General features: G+C 42.1%; 1 protein-coding gene across 11 annotated transcripts in view; it reads right to left on the reverse strand.

The window, feature by feature from the left end:
• PTK2 (protein tyrosine kinase 2) overlaps positions 1–26,279 on the reverse strand; it is a 256,954-nt gene that overhangs the window by 104,415 nt on the left and 126,260 nt on the right. For all 11 annotated transcript variants that reach the window (XM_078391686.1, XM_078391688.1, XM_078391687.1 and 8 more), the window contains 7 exons: positions 25,063–25,142; positions 18,033–18,095; positions 9,687–9,741; positions 7,773–7,913; positions 6,514–6,591; positions 3,132–3,239; positions 2,236–2,353 (listed from right to left, as the gene is read on the reverse strand). In XM_078391686.1, the coding sequence (XP_078247812.1) occupies positions 2,236–2,353; positions 3,132–3,239; positions 6,514–6,591; positions 7,773–7,913; positions 9,687–9,741; positions 18,033–18,095; positions 25,063–25,142 (643 nt within the window). The remainder of the gene's footprint in view (positions 1–2,235; positions 2,354–3,131; positions 3,240–6,513; positions 6,592–7,772; positions 7,914–9,686; positions 9,742–18,032; positions 18,096–25,062; positions 25,143–26,279) is intronic.

Below are 26,279 nucleotides of genomic sequence, written 5' to 3' on the forward strand. Positions count from 1 at the left end.
CACCAAAAATCTACAGAAGCCATCTACACACAAAAAGCAGTAAAATATTTCAGAACATTCCCGTAAGGGAAGCTTCTAATCATAGTTAAATTCTTTGACATAATTTAGCAGATCTAATCGGAATCAGGATCTGACAATGTCTCCTACTTGACCAGTATTTTAAAATTTTTATTTTATTTTAGTTGCATCAGTCCATAAGATATACAGTAATCATGGATATGCATTCAAGACAAAATAAACATAAATGTCTAGTTGTTGTTGTTGTTGACTCCCAGTCCAAATCAGTCAGTCCTTAAACCAACAAAAACAACATGTGGACGTGCTAAAATCCACACCATTCTTCTTGTTAGCATTATTGTTCACATCCAAATAAATATGTTTTGCATTATATTTTAAATTTCATGGTATACTTTTCTCTATAACCGACATAAAACTTTCAAATGTCAGGGTCCAATATCAAATTCCTCAAAACATACAAAACTCATGTGAATTCAAGCATGAGAATTGCAAATATTTTGGGAATGGAGACCAGTGATAGTGAGATGGGGCATTTAAGCATCTAACAAGGAAACTTAACATGGTGGTGGGACAACCTGATGGAATCTCCTGAAGTTTTGGAAGAATATTAGTGTAGCTGTTTGGTCGCACTTGCTAAGATGCTACATAGGCCAAAAGCATAGTTATAAGGCAAAACAACAGTTACATGGAGAAAATAAACTTAGGTGAGGATCACCCCATCTTACAGTCCTGGTCTAAACCAGAACATCCAGTGGCTGCATTTCAGATGCATCATCAAGTGTTATATTTCCTTGTGCCTTATCATTACAGACAGCCTAACAAATTGTTCACTTGTCAAATTCATGTATATATCCCCCGCCCACATCAACTTAGTTTTCACACAGCAGCCCCAAACTATGCAAGGCTAACACTGATGCTACGACAACCACACAGAGCCCCCACAAGCCTCTAGGATGTATGTTTTGCTGACACGCATGGCATCAATCCAGCATAAAAAGCAACTTGTTTTTCTAAACTGTAGTTGAATTTCTGAGTCAACTTCAGTGCTAAATTGCAGAAGAAATGTTCCAGATGCTAGTCATTACAAACTGTAGCATTGGTTCAGTGTGTGTCATTTATTACCCTTCCATTAAAAGACCCTACTCTTTCAGCAATATCACAGCAATGATTTTCATTAAGGCATTTAATGTTTTTCCCAAGAGATTACATTTAACAATGTCTGATTCTGACACGGCCAAAACTGCTGTTTCTCCTAGGATTAGCTATCCTATTTATGTTTCACCACTGCATGGCCGAAGAGAGCAACCACACTCGTTTCTGTACCTCTTCATGTTTTATTGCCCGGGAATCGGTAGAGCTAACCCTGTCAGCTGACAAATCCCAACACCACCTTCCCATGGCACGCATAGAGAGAACAGTTTGCTACCATGCAAAAATTAGAAACTTATTATACTTATGGACCCAGAGAGAGTTCCGACTCCTGTCCTCTGAAGATGCCGGCCACAGAGACTGGCGAAATGTTAGGAAGAACAACCTTCAGAACACGGCCAAAGAGCCCGAAAAACCCATAACAACCATCAAATCTAAAAGTCTTCATAAGCTAAGATAGTCTTGTAGCAGTTCCAGTGCTCAGCTTCAACAGCGGATCTTCCAAATTCAAATCTGCGCTCAACTGCATAGCTTACTTTGGGCCAATCAGTGTGTCTCAGCCTAAACTACCTTCACAGGAATGATCCAGCAATAAATCAGAGGTCAGGGGAAAACATGTATGTAACTCTGAACAGTTTGGAGAAAGAATGGGAAAATCTAATAAGAAAAATTGTAACTGGATAAGCAGCATGAGTGAACCCATGAAGAGGTGTGATTCCCTTTAGGATGCCTTATACTAACAAAACAGAAGATTTCTAGGGGAAAGAGTAAGCATTTGGGAATATTAGCTAGTAACTTGGCATATTGTCAACCAAGGAACAGTTATGTAATGAGACTACAGTTACATTGTTTCAAGAATCACCTATATGACAGTAGCTATTTGAATTGCCATGTCAAATGCTTGTTTTCATTATTATGTTCCTTTATATGAACCATATATTTTTGTCCTAATGAACAGGGAAAGGTTACACTTGTTGGCTTCTTATTTCTCACTTCTTCTCAAGCTGTATGATACAAACCTGACTAGATATAATACCAGGTGTGGACAAACAAAAAGAAGCATCTTACCTTTCTGGGGTCTGATGATAAAAGATTGTGTTGAACCACTGACCAGTCTGCAATAGCCATCTATCAAGTCAGCCATGTTCTCTGCAATGGTTAAGGACGGTGCTGTCACTGTCAGAGGCTACAGAGAGAGAAGGGGGGGGCAAAGGCACAAAACAAAGAAGTATTATTTGCAGACAAACATTTAGCAGAACAGCTCAGTTGTTAAGACAGAGAGGAACATGAAACGGCGAAACAGTAAGCAGAAAAAAGTGCATAGATTTAAAATGTGCTGGTTCCTAGGTCTTAAAATTCTCCTAAAGAAACAGGCCCTATAGAAGATTTAATGAGCAAGCAAAGGATAACCACAGAGAGAGATATTGCTTTCTAACAGCAATTCCCATGAATGCAGCAGTATAGTTTTGCTCTCTCAATTTTTCTCTTTGTAAGGAGACAATAATGGTCTATATGGTTCTTAACCATGCCTGACCAAACTAACTAATTAATATCTATTCTGTCTATTGACAAATACACTCCAAAACTCTGAAAGCTAGCAATTGCAATAAAAAACCAAAAAGAAGAATAAGCACTCACAGAAGGCAGTAAACAGCTTTTCATTGCAAACAGCAGTAGAAGTTATTGCAAAAGCTACAACAATGGGAAAACTATGAATGTGTGATCCATCCCAGCTAATAATGGAGACATAACTCATACCACTCTGGATCCACCCAACCTGTAAGAGCAGCACTGTATCAATGATGGACAGCACTGTCCAATCAAAGACACGTCTGAATCATTTCCTAAACATTTATGCCACCCAGGACAGACCACCATACCCATGTTTGTTCACAAAACATTCATAAAGATGTAAAGCTCACTGTCTGATGATTCAACAGAAAACTCAAAAGTAAACTACTTGCCTCTGGTGCTCCAGCAATTTTCATCTGTAGCACTCCTTTCCTGTCCTTATCTTCACTAGTTGAATACTGGATGGTCTGCACTTGATGGAAGTCAGCCAAATGGGTAGGCTGCAAAAAACAGAAAGGAAGGGGAAAGCATTAGTAAGTGCTATGAAATATCCCATTATGACTCAGAGGCTTTACCATACAAGAAAAATAAACCAGTATCTGCCTAAAAGTTCCCATTCCTCCCACTATTCTTCCATTTTTATCTCAGCTCTGGTTTAAAGTATGATGCTTTTTCCAGAAAAGGTTATTAAACAGAATATAAATGGAGTTTCTTTGCCTACAGAAAGCACTTAAGCAATGGAAGCCAATGACTAAGAGCCCAAACAAAACGGACACAACATCTCAATCTGGGAATAAGAATAATGAACAACCAGCACAGTTTCATCTGCTTTAAGTACTTCAGTTCCTCCACCCCACTGTAGTGCTTCAGTTAAGGGCTCAGCTGAGACCAATGTGTAATTACTGAAGGATCCTAACTAAGGACTTCATCTGAGAGCAATGTAAAGACATGGACTTCCAATATAAGAGAAGGCGCCCAATTAGTACAGGAAACAACTGTTGTCTTTACTTGCAACTTGCCTTGGTATTTCCTGCACCTATCTTGAACCTTGCACAGAACCTGGACATCTCTTCCTGATTCCTTGTCTCCAGCATCATTACTGCTGGTTCTGACTGGTTCTCTGACTTCTGACCTTGGACTGACTTATCGGACTCTGCCTTTTGTTTATTGAAGTAAATCATGACACCTGCTTCCTGGATGCTCACCTTGACATGGTGAAACACTTCGAGTGCATCATGGAAGGTCAGAGCAACCCTAAAAGGAGGTGAGGGTCTGTTACATGACTGGTCTCTTAGTAGGGTCATCCTGTCAGTATTAATGGCTGCATCAGCAGAAGAGAACTGGTATCTGTGAAGATTCTTAGTCATCCAGGTGAGATTATATGGAGACTGAGTAGTGCCAACTGGACCTCTTTCTTATTAGGTTGAAATGTTTCACTACTCATCTAAGTAGCTTCTTCAGTCTGAGGAGAGTTGGTAGGAGACCCCAAATATATCCTGCACATTGGTTTCATTTCCTCCTGGTCTGAATAGGCTTGTTAGATGAACAAAAGCAAAGCGTGCTCACTCTCTGTCCTTTGTCTATCCAACCAGCCTATTCAAACCAAGAGGAAGCGAAACTAATACGGAAGATATATCTGGGTCTCCTATTAAGTCTCCTCTGACTAAAGAAGCTACTTGGATGAGTAGTGAAATGTTTCAACCTAGTAAGAAAGAAGTCCAGTTGCCATTACTCAACTTCCACATAAGAGAACTGATAGCTTCAGTTGTGATGGTGGAACATTTTTAATCAGTGAATTACACACTGTTGTACTCTAGAAACGAAAAACTCAGAAGAAATTGTCTGGCTTTAATAATATGGCAAGACAGAACTTAGACAATTAAAATATTTTAAGGCAAAGTCTGAAAGAATAATATCAGACACTTGGAAAATGTTATCAACATATAATCACCCTTGAAATCTATACTTGAACTACAGCAACTGGAGAAGAAATTTAAAGTTTTGTGCAAATGTCCAGATGAAAACTGATTATACACCAAAACAGAAGGTCCTGGTAACTACAGGTGACATCAATACCCCAAAAAAATCATTAGAGAATTTGGTCTAATTGTCAGAAAGAAATAAAGATAGTGATGCATTCAATTAAGTGAAACCAACAATTTCTTTATAATAAATGCATATTTAAGGTAACCCAACAAATAATTAGGTTACCTGCAAACAAAAGGCCAGGAGAAGATTGTGATACAGATCAAACAACTAATCATATCAAATATTAGAACAAAATCTGAAATGGAACACTACAGCAATAAAGCCAACAATAATGTTCCTGAATAATTCAAAGTCCATGTAAAATCACATCTCCCTTTATGAGCCAGCTCAAGCGTTAAGATCATTAGTAGAGGCTTTCCTCTTGATCCCACCACCTTCACAGGTCCTTTTGGTGGGGACACAGAACAGAGCCTTCTCTGTTGTTGCTCCTAGACTCTGGAACTCCCTCCCACAGGAGGCTAGAGATCAAAGCATTACAGATTCCTTCAAAGAACAAACTCTTCATGAAAAAAAAAAGTAATTTTAGGAAGTAAAACTGCTCTCAATGTAATTGGAAGAAATAAATAAGTATAGGTGGGACATCAATATACTTTATTTGAGGTTATAGAGACTATATCAAAATCCTAATGAGAATAGGCCAAAAAATATGGAAAACCAAACAATGAACCACAGACTGGAAATGTTCAATATGCATCACAATGCACAAGAAAAGAAATGCCAAAGTCTAGGACCATCACATTAATTTTTCATGGAAGCAACAATGCTGAACATATTACAAGAAAGACTTTCATCACATAGGAAGCAAAATAAACCAGATAACCGGGCTGGAGTCAGAAAAGTTGGTCTCATGAGACACCATACTGCAAAAATGTATCCGCTACTGAAGCATATGAAAGAATTCCTGAAGAAAATCAGTTTGTACTTTATAGACTACATCAAAGCCTTTGACTGTATGGATCATAAAAAGCTATGGTTATTTTAAAAGAAACACATGCACCACGTATCATCATCATCATCATCATCATCATCATCATCATCATCATCATCATCATCATCGTCGTTCTTTATTACGGTCACAGACCAGCAAGATTATAAAAGGTAGAATGTACAGAAAACTAGTTGGAGTATAGGAATCCTTTTTTCAAGGTGATTGCAACGTTTTAGCAATCAATAAAAATTTAGACACCCTGTCAGTAATATAAGTAACGCACCCACTAAACGGGACAGTAACAAATCTGTAGGGCTACCATGCACAAGACACTATAATGAAGAGATTAACTTCTTTCTGCAATCATCATACATTCCGCAGTGAAAACCCGTAACATTTAGTTTACAAAAGCTGAGCCAGGACAATTATTTGCAGAACCTTTGGGAGATTATTAACCCTCTGGATTACCAGAAATTGCATTTGTTGATACATAACAACAATCATTCCAATTTCCTTAAATCTAAGTAGCAAGGCAAAAAAGTACACATTATTATGGGTTCCCCTGTAGTTCCAACCTAACTTTAATTTCAAAAAGATTCACCTGTAACTTTAATTTCTTAAAGATTCTGTTCCACTTTCCACACTATTACTGCCAGATGTAATTTGTGTTCCCTGCTAGTGTTCAGTTCTTCTTAAAGGCCCAATTTTTTATTAATCTCACTTTGGAATTCATTCACACCTCACTACACTCCATACTCCAAAGCACACTGCAACAGTTGATGGATGGTCAGACTTACATTAGAACCTTTGTCCGTAAGGTAGCTGATTCCTTCTTCTGGACCAATAGCCAACTCCACCGAAATAATCCAGCTTGACTTTTATATTCAATGGTACAATGGAAACGATGAACATTTGGAAATAAACAGTTTTTAAAATTAGATAAAGAAAATAAGCACTATCCAATTTGTAAAGTAAACTCAAACAAATGAAAAATGTTATTTTGAACACCTGAAACGACACCTATCCACCTACTTATGTGCAAGTTTTCCCTGTATGGCAAGAAATGATTTTAAATCCCCAATTTCTGGACATTACTAGAAAGGAAGTTATTTTTCAGTAGGTGAACTGAACTTAGTCCCAACAAACACTGGGGGGAACTTTCTTTTCTAACATAAAGCTAGGCCAGAGCTTGGCCTATCCTAGGCCATGAAGCCTTACAACTCAGCATTTCTCTAGGTGAGCACAATTTAGGTGTTCCTCTGATGGATGGAGCTCCTAGAATGGAGAATTCTCAGATCTCGAATCCAAACAGGAATGAATGGACATACCTAAACACACTCTACAAATGGAGCAGCAGCATTGGACACCCTCCATCTTTCAAAGCTACCTAGATTGCTAGGGACACAACTGAGCATGTGGCATTCTTCATGGAAATAATTCTTTTCTTTTTTTTAACAATGGTGCCTGTAAAGGCATAGGTCAACTATGTGGGCATAACTCAACATTATGATAAGAGCTACTTCTGCCAGCATATTGTGCAATTGGCCATTTATTTTATTTATTTATTCGATTTTTACCCTGCCCCTCTAGACAGCGTCTACTCGGGACGGCCATGTTGATGACACACAACTAACTGCCAATCGAACTGTGCAATTCCTTGTTGCTGGGTGTAACACTCAGACCATTTACACAGGCATGATATTATGCCTGCATGAACAGGATATTGCCCAGTGTTTTTTGAAGAGTATTTTATTTTAAATACAGATTTATGTAAATCAAAAGGTACAATTCATTAGTTATGAGTTTATTAATATGGCGGAACTCTTAATTTTTGTTACCAGTTATCTAATCTGGAAAAAAACTCTATCAGAAGTATTGCCCATAATGAAAAAAGATTTATGTGAATTTAATCAAAAAGACACACTATATGCAGGAAGACTGCCAGCTGTAATTTCTTCTGCCTGTTAAAAGCTGGCAATGAACTGCTGAGCTAAGCAATAATAATCAGACGGATACTTTCATAATATGCTCTAGGAGCTGAAGGAAGCCTACTTACCCCAAGGGCACACTTGAAGCATTCTTTATCAAATCTGTACACTGGCGAGAGGATCTCGAAGAATTTCAAAATACATTCTTCTCTATTGAGGTTGGCAAATTGGCGGAATGTTTGCTGGATCATTTTTCGAAGGTTTTTGGCCTGGGTAATGAAATATTCATGGATATCATGGTTAGATTTGGCCAGGAAGAATGAATCTTAATTACACCCATCAACACAACCAAAGTACAGTAACTGTATACTGCAAAAGCATAAATATTCACAAACCTAAATCTGACAGAGTTGTCAAGCATTAATAATACTGTATATAACTTTACATGCTTCATTGTAGGGAAAATTCATTTTACTTGTATTAATAAGTATTGATGTAGATGAACCAATCCATAATATTAAAGGACTCTGAATATTATCATGTACTTTAAAACAATTGCTATTGTTCTCAACTTTTATCTTATTTCCTAAAATAAATACTGGGATGCAAGGCCTCTATTATGTATGTAATATATTCAGATTTTTTAAAAAAAGTCTGCATTTTAGCAGCAAAGGCACAGAAACCTTTGCACACTCAAATATCACAAACAAGTGAAATCAGAAGCTTAAATAAACTGTTGTTTATCTTTAACAGAAGCTATCCTCAGCATGTTTCAGTCATATGGGGGCATTACCACGATGACATTCTTTCACCAGTAGGCAATATAGTTGAAACTGCTATTATGTTCTTTAAGCAAATACCTAACAGCAATTTAAGGATCCAAATTGCAATGTGGCTGTTAAGACCTTAAATCAAGAACAACCTCATAGCTTGCTCTGTCTGTACTAAAATTCCCTAAAATTCTATTTACCAGCTAATACGGGAAACCATTCTAATAATCCAGCTAAGGAAATTTAGCCACTTCTACCTTCCACCATAATTTGTTTATGTTTATCCCTCGTTGCTCGTGATCTGTGGTCATGGAAACCAAATGAAGGCATAAATTTGCTTAGAATAAGTTATACCACTGATCTGCCTATCCCAGATATATTTTGCAATGCAGGTCTCCAACGTCTCCAGCCCTCCAGCCTCCCCCTGCCTTTAACATGATGCTGTAGGGACTGAATCTAAGCTAACCTGAAATTCTAGTTTTATATATACAGAACATGAGTGTTATTACTGACATTTATCTATGCAACATTTTTTTTGGCGACTCCTAAGGGTAAAACTCCCCCCCGATCCAAAATTGGTTTCTTTTGATATTATCGCTACAAACTGGGTTAGAACTGTTTTTACAGACAACTATCCAAATGCATTAGCAGAAATGACTGAATATTCATATTTATAAACAAAAAGTTCTTTAGTTATAAGATTCAATTATATGGAACGGCTGTATAGCTCAGTGGTTTAGGTAGAGGTTGAGAGTTCGATTCCCATCCTTGACAGGGACTGGATTTAATGATCCACTGGGTCCCTTCCAGTTCTGCAGTTTTAAGATGATGATGATAATGATGAGAAGAACAATTATAAATGCTTTGTTTAATTCTGGCACCTAAAGCATGAAATATATACCTGAATATTTAAATATGTCAATTCTAAATTTATTTATTTATTTATTTATTTATTTATTTATTTATTTATTTACTTACTTACTTACTTACTTACTTACTTACTTACTTACTTACTTATTGCTTGCTTGCTTGCTTGCTTGCTTGCTTGCTTGCATGACACAGTAAAATGTCAGATACTATTTGTACTACTTTCTAGATTTGGAGTGTCCCCCCCCGCCCCAATCAGAAGTATATCATCTTAACCTTTGTGAAATGTGATATACTTGGATGATGTGAAATAAAGAACTGCGTACAGTGCACAAAGCAGAACACAGAATGATCAAGACATGCCATCCAAAAATTTCAAAACATCTGAGTGGAATGTAAGATTACCTTTACTGAATCCAGCAAGCTTTTCGGAAAAAATCTTTTTAAACCAACATCTTTCCTAAAATTAGTTAAACAAAATGAATTATGTTCATGACAAATGTTCTGTCCCTTTGAAATATAAAATAAAGCATCACTATGAGAAATTATTCAGTTACCTATAATGTTATAAATTGATATGCCATTAGAGAAATTATGTTAATTTTTAAACTCAACCCACCCCCCAAAAAACTACTTCAGTGCTAACTTACATATCCTTCAGGACACATTTCATTCTAAAAATAAATTTATAACCCTTTCGCTCTGTCTCTCTATGACAAAAACTGGAAGTCGAAGAAACATATAGTAAGAAGAACAAAACTGGCATTCCTTTGTCAATATTCCCTGTTTTCTTCACTAGCCCAATCAATTAACCCCTCAATATGAGCAATCGTATGTTTATTAGGCAGTTATCTAAATGGTTATCTTATTGGCTACACACTACCCAAGCCATCTAATGTTGATTCAAAACAGGGAAATGGAACATGTAGCCCTCGAGATAGAATAGGATTTCAACCTGCATCAGAGAGATTTCAACCTCTCTCCCCCTTGGATTTGAGGTGCAGTCCAACTGTCTCTGGAAGGTCACCCGCTGCCCACCCCTGATTTAGAGGGCAACGGCGACTACTAAAATCTACACCGCATAAAATTAGGCTACTGCATTCTAGGTGCCTCCCACCATCAAGCACTCTACAGTGCTTCTGTCCCCCCCCCCCCCCCCGTCTTTAGTGCAGGAAGCTCCCTATTGTTTGGTTGTCTGTTCTGGACCAACTGGTTAACCTGTTAGGATGGTCTGATTTAAATCTTCCTGGAGGATTGACAAGTGTTCTGTTCTTTCCATTTGCCCTGTTTCATTATAAAAATCAACACTTGGGCCCAGGGCTGGAGACAGTTGGATGTGACTTCTTTAGTTTGACTTGTCAGCCCAATAATTCTAGCCCCTCTGGCAGCCACTTTCCCAGCTGGCTGTACATGCTTTCCCAGAGTGGCATCACATGCTTCACTAGCAGCAATATCCAGGACTGAGCATGTACTTGGGCTTAAAAGCAACGTCTCAATTAAAGTGAAGGAAATTCTTTGCTATGCAAAATGATTAAGTAGTCTGCTCCTCACAATATGTTGCATTAAACCAAAACACCATACAGTACATATCGGATACCACTTAGCAGAGTGGTTTGCAAAGGACCCGTAGGCCTCTTTTTCAAAAAAATGCAGAGTCTGCTAAAGACATCTTTCTCTAATTCATGTAAAAATAAGATTAAAGCCAACAGCCTACTTTCTTTTGCAGCAAAAAGCACTCGAGTGCCCACAGAGACGCTGAACTGGGAAAGAATCTAATAAAACTTTCATAAATATTAAGCCCTTTGATGTATTTTTCCTCAGATGCAAACTGCATGCAGTTCATCTTCCTATTTAGGATTAGAGAAATCCGACAGAATACATGACATGCAAGAGTATCCAACAGAGACTGCATCACACATCTTAGATGTATTTACAAAAATGTTACATTAGTATTATTACAGTACAGGGTTGCCACGAATAAGCATGAACATTTTACAGCAATATACTTTTGCACGCAGATCGGTGTTAACACGGCGACTACTCAGATGTATTTGATTGGCCACTGTAGGAAGCAGAACACTAGATGGATCTGCCTTTGATGCTCATTAGGTCTCTTCTCTTGTAATGACTGCAGCCTCTCCCATGTCCTGACAAAGGCTGAAATCCTCATGAGGAAGCTTTTAATTATAGCAAGCCTTCCCCGATGGTATTGTCATCTGACGGTGGCTATTTTTAGTAAATAACAAATTACTATTTCTGTCCCAAAGCTTTTCCGACTCCTGTATACAGTAATTTCTTTTATCATGTGTAAGCCATGATAGATATTGGATGGTAAGGAGTCTTTAATAATCAAAAATTGTCACCACTGTATGACAATACCAACAGAGGGAGACTTTTCTGTAATTAAAGACTTCCTTCGTCCATCCCATAGTTCTTACAGCTTCCATACTATGAAAGGGCGTACATGAGAGCCAGAAACGCAGAGAAACAGAAGCACGAAGTATTTAATTACTGAAAACCACTTCTTGCTAATAAAATCATCTTGGCACAGGCATTAAGTTACACCAAGAGGATTCAGCCTAAGCGAACTATCTATTTCAAAACAAGTTTGTAAAGAAAACATCACATGACAATGTTACAGCACAGAAAGCTGAACTCTACAATACTGAACAATGTTGGTAACTTTTCCATTTACATAGCATCTCTAAGCAATTCTGTACTTTCCGCTACACATTTTAAATTAATTTTTACCAGCAATATAAAAAATGACAATATTAACAATATTAATGCATTATCAAATATTAATCAATACATAGATTCATATATTTCTAAAACCTTCCTCCTTCCCATTCCACAAATCCTACAATGAGGCTTTCCTGGGGAAATTATAATCATATTCCAAATATGTTACAAAGACCAACAGACCTGTATGCTTTGGGGAGACCCTCATTATCTATCTTCACTACATGCATTTTCAAATTTTGTTGTTTCAGTAGCCCCATGCAGTGAGTTGAATATTGTTCAGTGATTTTATATTACACCCTATTGAGCATCTCTGTTTTTCGCAAGGCTTTAGCAGCAAGAATACAGTGGGGTCTCGACTTACAAACTTAATCCGTATTGGAAGGCACTTTGTAAATTGAAAAGTTTGTAGGTCGAATCTGCATTTCCCATAGGAATGCACTGAAAACCATTTAATCCGTATCTGCTCTTTTCCGTCCATAGAAACTAATGGGAAACTAATAGGAAGCTGCTATTCCACCTTCTACCACTAGGAGGGGGATATTTTGTTTTTTTCTTAGGTCAAGAAAAGTTCAGGAAAGGAGGGGGAGGCAGGGAACAGTTTTAAAAACACTTTTGAATTTTTTTTTCAACAAAGCCAATTTTAAAGCATATTTAACACAGAGATAGGAGTCTGGAGGTCACACCTTAGTCCAGTCTTTGCAAGCCAGAATGCCTGACCCACACAAGTCTTCAGAGCCACTATCGGGGGTGGGGGTGGGGGTCCAAAATGCCTCCCATGGCGGCGGAGAAGCCCTGGAAGGCATCTCGGAGGTCCCCGCCACTGACGCCACCGCTTCCCCTGGGAGACCCAGTCTACCAAGCTTTCCCCGGGCAGTAGACCAGGCCACCCGGGGGTTTGTACATCGATTCTCCATTCACAAGTCGAAATGGAATTTTGCGGACGGAGAAGTGTGTAAGTCGAACCGTTTGTAAGTCGAGACCCCACTGTATAGCAGTATTGTCTTTTTTTTTTTTTTTTTTTTTGAGGGGTGGGGTGGGATGAAATGTAAAGCACTCTGATGAAATTTGTCCCATAGTTTGTTTAAATCTAAGTTTTGGCATGCAGTGACAAGTTACTTCTCAAATACCTGCTGATCAATTTGTATTTTCACCAACTGCATCATAACGTAGTACTGTACAAGAGGAAAAGGGTATATTGTCCACAAACAGTATATTTCCAAGAGCTACTAGGTAATTAAAGTTCCTAGTGTGATTTATCTACTGATTAATGTAATCATAAACACAAAATCCATTTTGTACAAAGCACTCCTAAATCTTTAGAACCAGACTGGCCGATCCTGCAAGTGTTAACGGAATGCGGGTGACTGAAAGAACTATGATGTTGCATATCAACAGATTCCTACTATGAACAATCCAATTTGTCTTGATTAAGCAGGAGCTGATGAGCTCAATAAATTGAAAGGTCTGAAATGTATTTGGCTTCAAGGTTTCCCATTTTATCTCAATTAAAGCAATAGTAAGAGACTTCATATTGTGGCCTTCCTGTGAAGAGTGGCAGAACTGTAGATTCTAATTAAAGTTATTACTAAAAGTAGCCTTCTCTTCTATCGACCTGATTAAAATTGAGCAACTACCTTCTGCTCATTCTATGGACCGTCTTTTGCTGTTTTTCAACTCCAAGCACATCCCGGGTCTGCTGTTCTCACGTGCAGGAATCCTGAGAAGAGCCGGCATCTTTCCCCAAAGACATTTTAGGAACACTACCATTGCGAGCCTTTTACCGGTCAAGCCTAAATTGCAAGACAACATGACGCCGGCCCCTGCACCAGAACCTCCTTCAAATACCGGCCTGGGTCCCAATCCTTCTCCCGCTTCCAGGGACTGTCTTCTGGACTTGTCTTTTCCAACCGTCCTTCCTTCTCCTCCGATTTCTGCCGATGTGAACCCTGACTGCAAGACAAAGCTACAGACGAACCCAGTCGACCGGCTGACTGGAATTACCTCCAATTGTCACCCCCTCATTCTGGAACCTGCACCTGAACCTTGGATCCCCAATTGCCCCCCAAGGACTCTCCCTGACTGTGAAAACCCAATCCCTCCCCTGCTCCCTGATAACAATGGTTTTCCCACCCCCTTATTCCCTACCTGTACTGTGAATAGACACTCCCCTGATGGCTCCTTCCTCTCAGTGGATGCCTCAACACAACTTGTCCCTCCTCTTAACTTTAATCTCATAAACCCCGACCCCAAGGGGGATAACTCGGTCTGCACCAAGGAGCCCGAGACCATATCGCTAACCCCTCCTGACTCTTCGCCAGCCTTAGTTGCCAAATCTCTCTCCCACCTATCAGGCGGAACACACATGAGAGCTCCCTCTTTAGCCAACAATCAAGTTCTCAATGGGGACCCCAGTTACCCAACCCATATCGATTCCCTTTCCTGCTCATCTAACTCCAACCTTCCCTGTTGACTACCTGCACTCTCGCAGACCTTCTTAAATCCAGCAGCCTGTCTTAAGTTAGTTTCTTGGAACATTGCAGGTTGGGGGGAAAAAACAACGGATCCCGATCTCATCAGTTATCTCTCGTCCTTCGATATCATCTTTCTTCAAGAAACCTGGTCCCTAACCCCTCCATACATATCAGGGTTCACTCCCTATCATCTTCCAGCTTTCAAATCTAAACAAATGGGCCGCCCTCGTGCCGGCCTCTGCTGTTTGTATAGACCCTTTTCTGGGTACTCTTTAACTCCCATTGTTTCCCAATCTAGGTTCTTCCAAGCATTCTTGCTTGCATGCAAGGACCTTAAGATATTAGTTTTTAATATATACGTTCCCCCATCCTATACAGATACCCCCTCCCCCTGGGACGAGGTCAAGTTCTTTACAACAGAATACCTGGTGTCCGATCCATCCATCCCCCTTCTTTTCTTGGGCGACTTTAACGCTAGAATGGGCTCCAACAACTCAGCCCTGTCTCTACACATGAATTGGGACTCAGAAGAGCTGATTCCACCTGAGTTCCAAGGCCCTAGACTTTCTTTAGACTCCGCATTCAACAACTACACCTCACAATTGGTTGATTTATGCCTTGAATTCAATTTAACCATACTCAATGGCTCCACCGCCAACGACATCCCAGGCAGATTAACCCACTTCTCTTCTAGGGGGTCTAGCGTTCTTGATTATGCACTTACCTCTCCAGCCGTCCTGCCTTACCTTTCAGACTTCACTATTGACTCTCGTTCTGAAAGTGACCATTTACCCATTCATCTTGTCTTAAGTTTTCAAATCCTCAACATGAGATCAAAGGACCCTCGACCAAAACCAGCACCTCGTCTCAAATGGTCCCCTAAGATGGAGGAAGCTTTCAACGTCTGGCTGAGTACGACAGACTCTACTAATTCTAATCGGAAACTGACTGAGACCAACTCCCCCCTTACAGCGATTGCGACTTACGAGTCCCTTGCCAAGGCACTCGTCCAGTCCCTTAGAGCATCCTCTTCTACCAATTCCCATAAACATCCTCCTTCCTGGTTTGACAAAGAATGCTTGAATGCCAAGAAGTGTGTCAGGCAGTTTTTCCTCTTAGTCCGCCGTGACCCTTCCCCGGCCCTTTTAAAATCATACTTTCATCTGAGGAAAACTTGCCGACTCCTCCTAGAAGAAAAGAAGCACTTATTTGCCCAACACAACTGGAATTTACTCCATGATGCAATCCACTCCAACAACCATAAAGCTTTCTGGTCCCTGGTTTCCCGCACTAACTCCCCCTTAGCTCGTAATGTTTCACCTCCCATTCCTGCCTCTACTTGGACCACTCACTTTTCTAGAATCTTTACAGCTCCAACTACACATAACGACCCGATCCTGCATCCCCCAGACCTACCGGAATGGCCACCGGTCACCCCGTATGAGGTGGAAGAACTTATTAACACTTTGAAAACTGGGAAAGCGCCAGGTCCTGATGACATTCCATCCGAAATCCTCATAAGCAACCCCTCATGGTGGTCGGGGCCTTTATCCAACCTATTCACATTAATCAACCATTCAGGTCTTTTCCCTCACGCCTGGCTATCCTCAATTATTGTACCCATTTACAAAAAGGGCGACCCTGCCTCACCGAATAACTACAGACCAATAAGCCTCCTCTCATCCATTGGGAAGCTTTATTCCAAACTACTACTCAACAGACTCACAACCTGGGCAGTTTCAAAAGCCCTCCCGGGCAGAGAACAAATAGGTTTCCGCCCAGGTGCTTCCACACTTGACCACGCCTTCACACTATCCTTTCTCGCAGAAAAATACTCTGTTCATTATGGAGCCAGATTGTACACGGCCTTTATTGATCTTAGAGGAGCGTTTGACTCAATCAATAGGGACATACTGTGGAAGAAACTATCCAATTGGGGGATCGACCCCCGCCTTCTCTTCCTGATCCAACGCCTCCACTCTTCCAACTCGTGCCGGATTCGCCTCGATGGCACAGGCTCCATGACCAACGAAATCCCTATCAACAAAGGAGTCCGCCAAGGGTGTATACTTGCCCCTTCACTTTTCAATCTATTCCTTGCAGATCTGCCTCCCGCTCTTCCTAGCTCTGGAACCTCCCCTCCCTCTCTCAATGGTGTCCCTGTACCTATTCTTCTTTATGCAGATGACGCAGTGCTGCTGTCTGTCACTAAACCTGGCCTCCGACTTCTGCTATCCTCTTTCCAAGAATACTGCTTCTCCAATGAATTATCAATCAATCCCGAGAAAACCAAAATCCTGGTTTTCTCGAAATCCTGGGCCCCGACAGCCTGGAAGATTGGTAATCTATCATTCCAGCAAGTCCAGACTTTCAAATATCTGGGGATCACCTTCCACTCCCGACTCAGCTGGACTCACCATTGTAAAGCTGCCATTTCGTCTGCCATGCCACATTTAAATGCAGTCGCCCGTTTCCACTTCAGTAGTGGCAACCAGTACATTCCAGCTGCTCTCCATATATTTCAAATCAAAATCCTCTCCCAGCTGCTATATGGAGCCCCAGTCTGGATCGAGGCTGCTAATCAAGACCTTGATAAAGTCGCTGCCTCCTTTCTCAGAAGGATTCTTGGAGTCCCAAACCTAATTAGATTGTCCACATTGATACTCGAATTAGGCATGCACCTTCCCTCTACTATCGCTTGGTCCCTAACCTTCAAGTTCTGGCTTAGACTACACCTCAATACCCAACCAGATTCCATACTCAATGACCTACTAAAAGATCCCTTTTCATCCAAGTGGTTCAATATTCTTGATGCTAAGCTCGCATCCTTGGACCTCTCCCCCGAATCTCTTTCAGACACCACCCTTCCCAGAGCCCATCAAATCATTAAATCTAAACTCTGGCAACAGGAACTCAATTTATTACTCCCCAATTTAAATCCTATTTGTTCCCCTCACTTTTTCGGCCTTTCCCCTTCACTCGGTAGACCCTCAAACTATTTTAGTAAATTAATTAATCCAAGTAAAAGGAGGGCTTTTATGCTAGCAAGACTAAACATTTTCCCATCAGCTGTTCACTTTGGAAGATTCGCAAACATACCACGCATCAATAGACTCTGTCTCTCTTGCTCATCTGAGCCCGATACCCTAGACCACATATTATTCCGCTGCCCGACTCATCAACATTTAAGAAACAACATCCTTGAACCCCTTCTGTCGTCCCTTTTTGTTTCCCTAGCTGACCCCCTCCCCACCCTTTTAAGCGATTACTCGGCGACCATTACTAGCGTGGTAGCGGATTTTCTTTTAGCGGTCTCCAAGTCAAAACCCCTGCCCCATCCTCGCCCCGCATCACCCTCCCAGTTCTTACCTTCACGCCCGTCCTTCTTGGTTTGTAACACTATGACATAAATTGTTACTGCTGTTTTATCCCCTTTTAATGCCAATAAAGGTTTTAAGTAAGTACTTAATTAAAGTTATCTTCTTCTGTCTAAGCAAGGGGCAACTCAGGGCTTCAGCTGAGATGATATACTTACTCTAATACTTCATAGTTTGACTTCTTATCTAGCGCATTGCCTCTCATCTCCCAGTACGATCTCCTGAAATCAGCAAAGAAAATATGTGATTACTTGCCTTGGCAAGCCCAAAAGTAAGCTATCATTGCAAGCAGACAGATCACAGTAACTTAACAAATAAAAGATCTCTGTTGTTTGACTAAGCATGCAGGAAGCAAGTAGTCCTAATGCTCCTAAATCTTGATGTCAACTAAAGCAGGCATGTAATAAATCCTTCTCATCTACCAGGTTCAAGAATATTAAGAATCTCAGAACTATGCTAACACTACACCCAAACCATACCCAAACATACTGTGCCCAATGGGGTGCCAGAGTCCCTGTGATACTGTTTTCACTGCCCTGAGCAGCCGAAAGGAGAAAATGCTCAAGAAAATGCTCAAGAAGAGGAAGACTTGCCAAAAAGCAACCTGATTGGATTTGCTGTCCTTGAAATCTGGCGTTCTGTGGTCATTGTTGTTTCTACTTCTATTATTTACTGTGTTTGTTTTAATACTATGTTTGTGCACTTGCCTACACACTGCCTGCAGTGGAAAGGACACGAAAATGTTAACGCAACCTTCCCAAACTTAGCGTCCTCCAGATATTCTGTGTGCCATCTCTAATCTGCTCCCACCAATATGGCCAATGGGCAGGCATGCCGTGAGTTGCGGTCCAAAACATCTGGAGGACTCCAGGTTAGGAAAGGCTACAGTAGCTCCACTCTCCTGAGGATGCATCCCGCAGACTAACCCAGTCATCTTGCAGTGAATCTAACTGTCAGGCTTCTGTCTCCCTTTGAAGTAAATAACTAAGGATTAACTTCACCCTGCAACTTCTCTGATAGGCCTCATCTTCCTCTGTCAAGGTGCCAAAGCTCAGCCAAGCTTTGGCCATTAGATATCACATTCATGCCACAGTGCAGTTTTTCGGCTTCTTTACCTTTAATTACACTTCTGCACTACTAGGGTTTCAGAAATTCCAAGAAGCCAAATTCCACATTTTACACCATGTTTTGTGCTTGTGACGATGATTCCCTTCCCCCTCAGTAAACCTATTTAAAGCGCGCAATCCTACTGCTATCTGGCTGCTGTTATTATTCCTATCATAGAACAGCATCCAATTAAATCTTAACATGGTTTTCCCTCTATTATTCTGTTGCTTGATTTATCATTTATTGTCTATTGATTGTTACTTTCTCAGCATTGCTGTGCAAAACAATAGCACAACTTGAAGCATTTTTCTCTACTAAAACATTTGAAAGAACTCTGAAAACATGCCTTGTTCCAAAATGTCCTTTTCTGTAGTTTGGTCAAGCTTGTTAACATTCTTTTAAAAACTGTTTTGCGAAACAGACTATAAAATGAGAGCTAAACAGAAAAATGCCCCCAAGCTGTTCTCTTTGAAGGGGGAAGGCCAAAGAACCTCTATGCTTTCTTTTCACTGAAGCCAGTTTCCCAAACATTTGTGAGACATGCTAACAGGTGGGGCTCAAATGGAACCTCAATTAAAGCAGTATTAAATGTTTTCATAATGAGCATATGAAGATGTTAAGAGTGAAAGAACTAATAGCCATGTCAAGACTCAGTGAAAGGAAAATCCAATGCTGCAAAGAAAAATACTGCATAGGAACCTGGAATGTAAGATCTATGAACATTGGGAAGCTGGAGGTGGTCAAACAGGAGATGACAAGAATAAACATCGACATCCTGGGCATCAGTGAACTAAAATGGACAGGAATGGGCGAATTCAGCTCAGATGATTATCATATCTACTATTGTGGACAAGAATCCCGTAGAAGGAATGGAGTAGCCCTCATAGTCAACAAAAGAGTGGGAAAAGCTGTAATGGGATACAATCTCAAAAATGATAGAATGATGTCAATACGAATCCAAGGCAGACCATTCAACATCACAATAATCCAAGTTTATGCACCAACCAGCATTGCTGAGGAGACTGAAATTGAACAATTCTATGAAGATTTACAACACCTTCTAGAACTGACACCAAAGAAAGACGTTCTTCTCATTTTAGGGGACTGGAATGCTAAAGTAGGGAGCCAAGAGATAAAAGGAACAACAGGGAAGTTTGACCTTGGAGTTCAGAACGAAGCAGGACAAAGGCTAATAGAGTTTTGTCAAGAGAATAAGCTGGTCATCACAAACACTCTTTTCCAACAACACAAGAGGCGACTCTATACATGGAAATCACCAGATGGCCAATATCGAAATCAGATTGATTATATTCTCTGCAGCCAAAGATGGAGAAGCTCTATACAGTCAGCAAAAACAAGACCTGGAGCTGACTGCGGTTCTGATCATCAGCTTCTCATAGCAAAATTCAAGCTTAGACTGAAGAGATTAGGAAAAACCACTGGGCCACTCAGGTATAATCTAAACCAAATCCCTTATGAATACACAGTGGAAGTAAAGAACAGATTTAAGGAACTAGATTTGGTGGACAGAGTGCCTGAAGAACTTTGGATAGAGGCTCGTAACATTGTCCAGGAGGCAGCAACGAAAACCATCCCAAAGAAAAGGAAATGCAAGAAAGCAAAGTGGCTGTCCAACGAGGCCTTAGAAATAGCAGAGAGGAGAAGGGAAGCAAAATGCAAGGGAGATAGGGAAAGTTACAGAAACTTGAATTCAGACTTCCAAAGAATAGCAAGGAGAGACAAGAGGGCCTTCTTAAATGAACAATGCAAAGAAATAGAGGAAGATAACAGAAAAGGAAAGACCAGAGATCTGTTCAGGAAAATTGGACATATTAGAGGAACATTTTGCGCAAAGATGAACATGATAAAAGACAAAAATGGGAGGGACCTAACAGAAGCAGAAGACGTCAAGAAGAGGTGGCAAGAATACACAGAGGAATTATATCAGAAAGATTTGGATATCTCAGACAACCCAGACAATGTAGTTGCTGACCTTGAGCCAGACATCCTGGAGAGCGAAGTCAAGTGGGCCTTAGAAAGCCTGGCTAACAACAAGGCCAGTGGAGGTGATGGCATTCCAGTTGAACTATTTAAAATCTTGAAAGATGATGCTGTTAAGGTGCTACATTCAATATGCCAGCAAGTTTGGAAAACTCAACAGTGGCCAGAGGATTGGAAAAGATCAGTCTACATCCCAATCCCAAAGAAAGGCAGTGCCAAAGAATGCTCCAACTACCGTACAATTGCACTCATTTCGCACGCTAGCAAGGTTATGCTCAAAATCCTACAAGGTAGGCTTCAGCAGTATGTGGACCGAGAACTCCCAGAAGTACAAGCTGGATTCCGAAGAGGCAGAGGAACTCGAGACCAAATTGCTAACTTGCGCTGGATTATGGAGAAAGCCAGAGAGTTCCAGAAAAATATCTACTTCTGCTTCATTGACTATGCGAAAGCCTTTGACTGTGTGGACCACAGCAAACTATGGCAAGTTCTTAAAGAAATGGGAGTGCCTGACCACTTTATCTGTCTCCTGAGAAACCTATATGTGGGACAGGAAGCAACAGTTAGAACTGGTCATGGAACAACTGAGTGGTTCAAAATTGGGAAAGGAGTACGGCAAGGCTGTATATTGTCCCCCAGCTTATTTAACTTATATGCAGAATACATCATGCGGAAGGCTGGACTGGAAGAAACCCAAGCCGGAATTAAGATTGCCGGAAGAAATATCAACAACCTCCGATATGCAGATGATACCACTCTGATGGCAGAAAGTGAGGAGGAATTAAAGAACCTTGTAATGAGAGTGAAAGAGGAGAGTGCAAAAAACGGTCTGAAACTCAACATCAAAAAAACTAAGATCATGGCCACTGGTCCCATCACCTCCTGGGAAATAGAAGGGGAAGATATGGAGGCAGTGTCAAATTTTATCTTCCTGGGCTCCATGATCACTGCAGATGGAGACAGCAGCCCTGAAATTAAAAGGCGCCTTCTTCTTGGGAGGAAAGCGATGACAAATCTGGACAGCATCTTGAAAAGCAGAGACATCACCTTGCCAACAAAAGTCCGAATAGTCAAAGCTATGGTTTTTCCTGTCGTGATGTATGGAAGTGAGAGCTGGACCATAAAGAAAGCAGACCGCCGAAGAATTGATGCCTTTGAATTGTGGTGCTGGAGGAGGCTCTTGAGAATCCCCTGGACTGCAAGGAGAACAAACCTATCAGTTCTAAAGGAAATCAACCCTGAGTGCTCACTGGAAGGACAGATCCTGAAGCTGAGGCTCCAGTACTTTGGCCATCTAATGAGAAGAAAAGACTCCCTGGAAAAGACCCTGATGTTGGGAAAGTGTGATGGCAAGAGGAGAAGGGGACGACCGAGGATGAGATGGCTGGACAGTGTCTGCGAAGCAACCAACATGAACCTGACACAACTCCGGGAGGCAGTGGAAGACAGGAGGGCCTGGCGTGCTCTGGTCCATGGGGTCACGAAGAGTCGGACACGACTAAACGACTAAACACACACACACAAGACTCATGGACATGGCAATCTAAAACCTTTATTAAGGGCCAAGCAAATGAAAACACTATTATATTCTTGTCAGTGAGGTGGCTGTCTGCCAGCCTCCAAAATCCGTAGCTTAATTCTAGGACACAAAACGTCCCCCCAGTTGAGTTTCAGGCTCAGGAAAATAGGAGAAAGGCAACCATGATCCTGAAGCCCCATCTTTTTCCATCAGTCAGGATCCTATCTTCCTAGTCTTTACACACTGTTATCTAAGTAATTAAGACCTGTTGAAACATAAACTACAGTGGTGCCTCGCTTAGCGAATGCTTCGTTTAACGATGAATTCGCATAGCGAGGGGGTTTCTGGGGGAAACTACTGCCTCGTATAGCGAGGCAGTCTATGGAGGAAACTCGCATAGCGATGTTTCCCCCATAGGCCCCCGGCGGACGCTTCGGAGCGGCCGCGGGGAGACCTCTCCCGCGGCTGCTCCGAAGCGCCTGCCCCGAGAATGCCGGCCGGCTGGCCGGCGCTTCGGAGCAGCCGCGGGAGAGGTCTCCCCGCAGCCGCTCTGAATCGCCGGCCAGCCTGCTGGCATTCTCCGGGCGGGCGCTTTGGAGCGGCTGCGGGGAGACCTCTCCCGCGGCTGCTCCGAAGCGCCTGCCCTAAGAATGCCGGCCGGCGGGCCGGCGCTTCGTAGCAGCCGCGGGAGAGGTCTCCCCGCAGCCGCTCTGAATCGCCGGCCAGCCTGCCGGCATTCTCCGGGCGGGCGCTTTGGAGCGGCTGCGGGGAGACCTCTCCTGCGGCTGCTACGAAGCGCCTGCCCCGAGAATGCCGGCCGGCTGGCCGGCGCTTCGGAGCAGCCGCGGGAGAGGTCTCCCCGCAGCCGCTCTGAATCGCCGGCCAGCCTGCCGGCATTCTCCGGGCGGGCGCTTTGGAGCGGCTGTGGGGAGACCTCTCCCCGCGGCTCCTCCGAAGCGTCAGCCAGCCCCAGCTGGTAGCCTGCCCGGGCCGCCTACCCGAGCCGTTCTCGGACGCCTGGACGTCCGAGAACGGCTGGGGTAGGCGGCCCGGGCAGGCTACCAGCAGCGGGGACAGAGGGGGGGGTATCCGGAAGGTTTCCAGGTGAAAGCCTGGAAACCTTCCGGACACCCCCCCACCCTGCAGCTGCCGCTTGAAGCCTGCCCAGGCCGCCTACCCGAGCTGTTCTCGGACGCCTGGACGTCCGAGAACGGCTGGGGTAGGCGGCCCGGGCAAGCTACCAGCAGCGGGGACGGGGGGGGGGTATCCGGAAGGTTTCCAGGTGAAAGCCTGGAAACCTTCCGGACACCCCCCCACCCTGCAGCCGCCGCTTGAAGCCTGCCCGGGCCGCCTACCCGAGCCGTTCTCGGACGCCTGGACGTCCGAGAATGGCTGGGGAAAGCAGCGCGGGGAGGCTTCAAGCGGCGGCTGCAGGGTGGGGGGGTGTCCGCTCCCAGCGACCCCCCACGGCTTGGATCCAAGCTGTGGGGGCAGGCTGAGAGGGTGGTGGGATTGGGATGCCTTTCAGGCATCCCGGGTTTGGATCCCACCTGCCGCCGGTTACCCTAACCGGCGGCGGGTGGGATCCAAACCCGGGATGCCTGAAAGGCATTCCAATCCCACCACCCTCCCCCCGCGGCTTGGATCCGAGCCACGGCAGCTACCCCAGCCATGGCCGGACTCTAGGGAGTCAAGCCATGGCTGAGTTAGCCGCCGTGGGTCAGATCCAAGCCACGGGGAGAGGGAAAAAACCGGATAATCCATTCCTATTGGAACGGATTAACCGGTTTCCAATGCATTCCTATGGGAAATGGTGCTTCACATAACGATGTTTTCACATAACGATGTTTTGTTTGGAACCAATTAACATCGTTATGTGAGGCACCACTGTATAGGTGAAGGGGGGCAGTAGCCCAAATCCTTCCACCTAGTTATGCTGGTACAGCAAAAATAGCAGAACTTCCAGATGCAAATTGTTCCAAGTTAAGAAATCATTGTAGACATTACCGATTCTATACTGAACAGTGTACCTGTCTTCTTAATTTTGGACAATTTGCCTCCAAAAGTGATGCCATCTGCACGGCTATGCAAGAGGATTTGGGGCAGTTTGGTAATGCATTCGTCATTATTTGCAAGATCAGTCAGTGCAACATTATTTTTCAGTAAACATATTTTTTGTTTCAAAATCACAGCTATTCCTCAGCGACCTAACCTATACAGCTGTAGGTAAAAAATAATTTATGCATAACATTTTTTTAAAGCCAAAGCTTCAAAAGCATTAATGTTTTAGTAAAACACTCAAGCTGAAATCCAGTAGTGAACTGCAATTAGGATAGGTCCGTTGAATCAATGAGGATTTAGTGAGTCAAATCCCCTATAAAATCTACTGATTCAATTCTACTGATTTCAGCCACTGTGCAATTTTTGCAGAATGGCTCTTAAGAACAATCCCTTTCAATAACAACAAAATGTAATTTAATATTGAACACAGCTTCAAGAATAAGAATTATTCAGATTTTGAATAAAAGTTTAATAAAATAAATTTAAAATGGCTGTTTTACCGGATTTCAAGGCAACCCAACTTCAAGGCAATTTCCTGGTCCACCTGGTCTGCTATTTCTACCATATAGTCATTTTTCACCTGAAGTAAAACAAATGAGAATGTTTCACACATTAAAAACAGTATAAATAGTGCTTCATTAAAAGATCATATTCATTGCTAGTTGCTAGTTGCAGTAACTTTTTTGTGTTTGGGGTAAAGTATTCTGAAACAGCAAGCAATCACTTCTGTAAATCGTTATACGTATTTTCACCAACAGAAAGGGACGGAAGGAGAGTCTTGGCAAGCTTCGTCTGCCAGTTCAAAAGAAAGAAACTGCACTGCCCCTGCATAAAGATGTCCAAGCAAGCCCTGGATCTGAACCTCATACATGTCACTATTGGTAATATCAGCTGTTACTCAAGCACAGAAAAAGACAAAAGTCCAAGCCATCTGTCTTCCCTTTCCCACCCTACATACTGTACATAAAATGCTGCCCTGGTGAAGGACTACTTGCATTCCTCAGCACACACTTCTGAGTACAGTATTAGCTGCAGACTTCACTTGACAAACCTCTCTCTTTGCATATGCCTCATCTTTCCCATACTAGCCTAAAGTTACATTTTACAAACTGTAAGACTCAAATGTGCAAGTGCAAATAAGTCCACATGTATTTGCTGTCCCCAAAGATTTACATTCGGATAGAACAGTTTTAATGTTAATGCTGCTATTTTTCACAGAAATATAAAAAATCAGCTAAATTTAGGATGACAATTTGTGCTTCTCGGAAGTCCTTCTCCTATACAATCTGCATAACATCTGGCTGAGTGACTGGGAAGATTCATAGACATGTTCCAGTTCTGACAGAACCACGTAAGTGTGTGTAACTGTTGGAGGAAACAGAGACAATTGTCCAGTGAGCAGAGTGGCTGGCTGAAACAAGTGAATGTGCAGACGCACTCCATCAAGGGATTCCCAACACTCTGTCCTAACATTTGCTTCGCAGAAACAAGTTCGTAGGGAGCTGGCCTTTACTGTAGGCTGCATACAAGTTCCACCACCTATAAATAATGATTCAAAACCTCATATCCTTCAGCACCATTTAAATTAAGCAGTTTTCTGCTCGCTTTGACAGCATTTCTGAAGTTGAGACTGAAGATCTTTCTAAAGGCCAGGCAAACCACAGGTAGGAATAATCTAATTTGAATAGTTATTAATAAAAGTAAGTTAAAATATACA

Source organism: Pogona vitticeps, chromosome 4 (assembly GCF_051106095.1).
Source record: "Pogona vitticeps strain Pit_001003342236 chromosome 4, PviZW2.1, whole genome shotgun sequence".
NCBI lineage: Eukaryota > Metazoa > Chordata > Lepidosauria > Squamata > Agamidae > Pogona > Pogona vitticeps.